The sequence below is a fragment of the Antrostomus carolinensis genome, unplaced genomic scaffold (assembly GCF_000700745.2).
Source record: "Antrostomus carolinensis isolate BGI_N321 unplaced genomic scaffold, ASM70074v2 scaffold27170, whole genome shotgun sequence".
NCBI classification, from domain to species: Eukaryota; Metazoa; Chordata; class Aves; order Caprimulgiformes; family Caprimulgidae; genus Antrostomus; species Antrostomus carolinensis.
This window is the reverse complement of record NW_010289512.1, coordinates 41,400-45,861: the sequence shown is the minus strand read 5'-3', so window position 1 is coordinate 45,861 and position 4,462 is coordinate 41,400. Positions and strand designations below refer to the sequence as shown.

General features: G+C 39.4%; 1 protein-coding gene across 1 annotated transcript in view; it reads left to right on the top strand.

Moving 5' to 3' along the window:
- Positions 1–1,576: 1,576 nt before the first annotated feature.
- Positions 1,577–4,462, top strand: part of RNFT2 (ring finger protein, transmembrane 2) — a 26,965-nt gene continuing 24,079 nt past the window's right edge. The window contains 2 exon segments of the mRNA XM_010170768.1: positions 1,577–1,659; positions 4,304–4,462. The exon segment at positions 4,304–4,462 is cut by the window's right edge and continues 1 nt beyond it. Coding sequence (XP_010169070.1) covers positions 1,577–1,659; positions 4,304–4,462 — 242 coding nt within the window.

The following is a 4,462-nucleotide window of genomic DNA, read 5'->3' as shown; positions in this document are numbered from 1 at the left end:
TACAATCTAGTAGGCTTCTAGTGATCCAGGAGGGAGTGAAGGATTTTTCAGGTTTCAGAGTTATCTCCACACTCCACTCTTTTTTGTAAATGTTAAGATTTTTTTTCCTCATCCTTTTACAAATTCTGTAGTTACCTCTGTGATTTAACTGAAATACCTTTTCTTTGTTTGCTGTTTCGTAACTTATCTTCAGGACTCAGCAAACTACATGTACTTTTACTGCAGGTGTATGTGGTAAACACAACTGTCTGTTTATACCCTGTGAACTGCACAATTTGGGCTTTATTAAGGGATGAAATTTGAATTTAATGCAGTTTTGCATAGGTTAGTGGGACACTGAAAGTAATGAAAAGGTGAAAATATGGGAGGAGGGCAGGAATATTCTGGATTTGCTACTTCTCAGCTTCCATACTTCTCTTACAAAGAGCCAGGAAATGTTCTCAGAACATCATGCCTTTATAGAATACAGATACAGGGATACACATTTGTTTACACATACTCGTGCCATTTTGAAATGTTATAAATAGTGTTACAACTTTTGATATTCAAAAGTATTTGGAGTATTTTTTAGAGCCTTTTACATTTTTTTCAGTAGCTACCGTAGTCTGGGATCAGATTTCAGTATTTAAAGGATATCTCTCTAAATCTTCTTTGAAATGCCTGTGGGAACCTGGACAAATGACTTGCAAAAGTAGCCCATTCCTCAGGTTTTATATAACTAATAAAAGAGTGTAAGACTATTTGCCAGGTCCTCTGTGCTGTGCCTTCATGATGATGATTCTTTGTTCTTCTTTGCTTTGAATTAACTTTATTTTTAAAAGGTGAAATGTGTTTGAGGTTGTTCCCTTAAAATTAGACACTTAAAAGCAGAGATTTAAATAACTAAATAAAGAACTCCCCTTTTTCTAGAAAAAATTCCTGAAGTTAATACAATTTTAATGCCTTTTCATTTCCCGTTCCAGACCTTACTTTATTCATGCTGACAATTGCAGAATCAGTGGAGCAGAACATGTGACCTTTTGCATATGTGCTTATTATTTATAACCATTGTGCAGAGTTTGCTAATGGCATTTTTGTGGTTTAAAAGGAATGGGTTGTTTATTTAAAAGAATACTGTCATGACCCGATTCTGATTTTTTTATTAAATTTGTGTATACGTTTCCTTTTCTCCTCTCAGTTTTGCTTTACAAAGCACGTTTCTTCAGAAGAGGAAGAAGGGATTTCATTTCCAGAGAGCTTATGTTGATTCATATGTGACATCAAGAGCTACTCTGTTAGTTCTCCTCAAGCTCCTTATCAGAACATGTCACCGCACAGCTGCACGCTCCTTGTGACTGTCACATACTGCAGAAGGGGATCTGACTAGTTCCTGCCCTGCTTGGAGACCAGTGTACGTCTGCAGTTGAAAGTTGTTTCTTCACAAGTGCACTAAGAAACGAGTGCAGGCTTGAGGTGCTCTTTCAGAGAAGCAAGTGATTGATGCCAGCCATGTCACTAGCTGAGTGGGTTTCACAGCTCTCTGACTCTGTGGGCCTTTGTTAGTAGTCACACCGGGAACCGTTGACTTACAACGTTAATGTTGAGCGTGTTGTGTTTTAAGGTTTTGAGGAAAATGCAGAGACGACATAGCAGCAACACTGACAACGTTCCTCCTGAGAGGTAAATAATTTCCCTTCTTTTTTCCCTCCATTTTTCTCTCCAGAGGGGAACGTTCTGATGTAAGTGTATGTTGGGTTTTAGAAGATGACAGCTCAAAATTGAGAAAAGCATCTACTTCCTGTGCGTGTAGTGTGGCGAGACGTTCTGCTCAAGTTTAAGGAGTTCAGAAACAGATTGACTTTTCTCCTTCATGTAATTTATTGACTGCTACCAACTACAATGTTTCAGGTTTCATAATCCAGTATGGCACGTATGGAGACAGTTGGCTTAGCATAGGCAATATCATGGGTGATCATTTACATCTATCCCAGAACCTGTGTCTATCTTCATGTATGTGAATATTTAGAAGTAGAATACCTCTAATTCATTTCTGTAATTATAACATCAGCGAGGGAGGCTTGCCACTGTTGTTGTTCTGGTACTAAATATTCCCTTGTGCTTTCCCAGGGTTAGAGCTTGACTATTTTTTTTTTTCTAAAGAAGAAACTAATCTAATTACTCAAAGACAAAGATGAAACTAACTAATTTCATTGCTCTGCCTGAGCTGAGATTGTAAGTGAAAGATGATGATCACAAGCAGTAAATATTTCTTAGTGAGTTTGCACAGAGAGGTGAAGCTTGATGTCATGACCACTTCTAGCATGGTACCATTCTTAATTTCAGGGGACAAGGAGACCATCTTCAACTTTTTCTGCATGATGCTGCCCAAGCCTCAGTGCAGCCTGTGGGTTTTATATCAGCAGGCAAGCCTAGGGCTTGAGAGGCACATAAGATGTTGTGTGGGCCCTCTCATCTGCCATGTAGAGCTCTCTGAGTCTACAAACTTGTAAGACACTTTGGGGATCTGTTTGAATGTTAAAATATATTCGGGATAGATGTCTATTATTGAGTGCCAAAGGTAAGCAGAGTAATGTCAGTTGGTTTTTAGAAATGCTTCTGTTTTTTAACAGGGTTTAACATATTGTCAGCAACATAGGCTGAAGGTTTTCTAACTGTAGAATGAAATGCTGTGGCCGCTGCTCTTCACTTCTGTTAACTTCAGCAGACTCAGAATTTCATCCTTGTTTATTTGTTTTTAAATATGTCCCTGATGAATTCCTTCATGCTGAAAGCATAGTCATGTATCCTGGTAGCATTGTTCCAAACAATACTTGTGTCTTTATCTGTAACACTGAGTTCCACCCAACTTGTTTGTCATATTCCTAGACATAAGGACGGTCACTTTACGTCCCTGTCTTGTGTATACATCCCTGAATTGTAATGTTTGGTGTAAAATCCAAGATCTGGGTGATGAATATTTTAAACCAAAAAGAGGTGTGCAGTATCTTGTTGACTTGATTCCTTGCTGGAGCCTGTGGAGAGACACTGGGAATGGGGTGTAGCTATAAAAAGCTTTATTAGGAGTTTACTTAGTGCGAAGGTATGCCCAGAGAGGTTTGAAGCTGTCTCCAGAGTGAGATGAAAGGCAGTGCTCTGTGCCGTGTAAGATGCCTGGGGAGGCTTTTGAACCCATGGGAGAGAGAGGGTTAAGGGCCCTGTATGTGCCTGCATGTGCTGTCTCAGCTTGTGACCACTATTTCTAAAGTTATAGATCTCCAAGGATTAAAATCAAGAGAGACCGAAGCTCTGCAACATGCCTTATTTGTGGGCTTTGCCTCTTGCTGAGCTTCATTTATTCTTTACTCTTCTTTTGCAAGTTAGAGAGGTACTTACTCTCTGCCAAGTGTTTACTGCCTAATGGTTGTTCTGTTTGTTACCTGTATTGTTCCCTATCATCTAAACTTTACATGTATTCATTTCAGTAGCACAGTACTGAGTTCAGGTGAAGAAAGCCTTTTTTCTTTTGGTATTAGGATGAAGATATTTAAGTCTTTCTTTTTAGAATCTGGCTATAATCCAACAAGCTCAGGAAAGAATCAGTGCCAGATCTAATTCTGTCCAGTGCCCAGTAATTTGGGTACATCCATGTCCAATTTGCTGAGAATATAAAAATAAAACCATTTCTCTTGACCCATTGAGCACATCATTCACTTGTAATATTTGTTGCGTCAGGGACATACAAGCAGCTCTCAATGTTCTCTTCCCCAGTTGACTCTGTGTCTTGTTGGTGTTATTCATCAGCAGGCAAGTAGTGATCATCCATAAATAAAGACAGAAGATCTTGGGGGTAGGTCATTTCTTTGAGTTAGCTTGATTAATTTGTTTGTATATAATGTGAGCTGTCTTGGTTGTGCTGTGTAAAGTTACATGGGGGTTTGTATGTTTTTCTTTCAATATTAAAATAATTATAGAAGATTATTAATTTGGTATTAGATGCGTTATATCTTTGGTTCCTCCAAAAGTAAGGAGGGTATTTGGGAACTCTGTTCCTTAGATGAAGGAAGTGGTGTGTTTTGATCAGTTCTTCAGAAGTACTCTGATCTTGTCTTAGGAGTCTGGTTCTGCCTGGAACCTCTAGTTCTGCAACTGTGACTTTCCAACAGCAAATAGAGGGAAAAGCATCTGTCATCTGGAGATCTAAGTGTTCTGACAGTGTGTGAGGAACTCTTAAATGACTACAGTCAGGACTGGGCTAAAAGACTGAGAAGTTTTGTGGTGCTCATTTTTTGTTTAATCACATTTCTCTAATCTCCATCCACTGCAGAAACCGGAGCCAAACAGTCAGTTCTGAAACCAGCGTGGATGAAAGTGGAGTTTTTGAAAGTCTAAAGGCTGAAGCTTCCTCCCCACAACAGCTGTTCTCAGGCCTGGCAGGTATCCCGTCGGGCACCATCACAGCCACGCCGTTCCAGTCAGGTTTGGT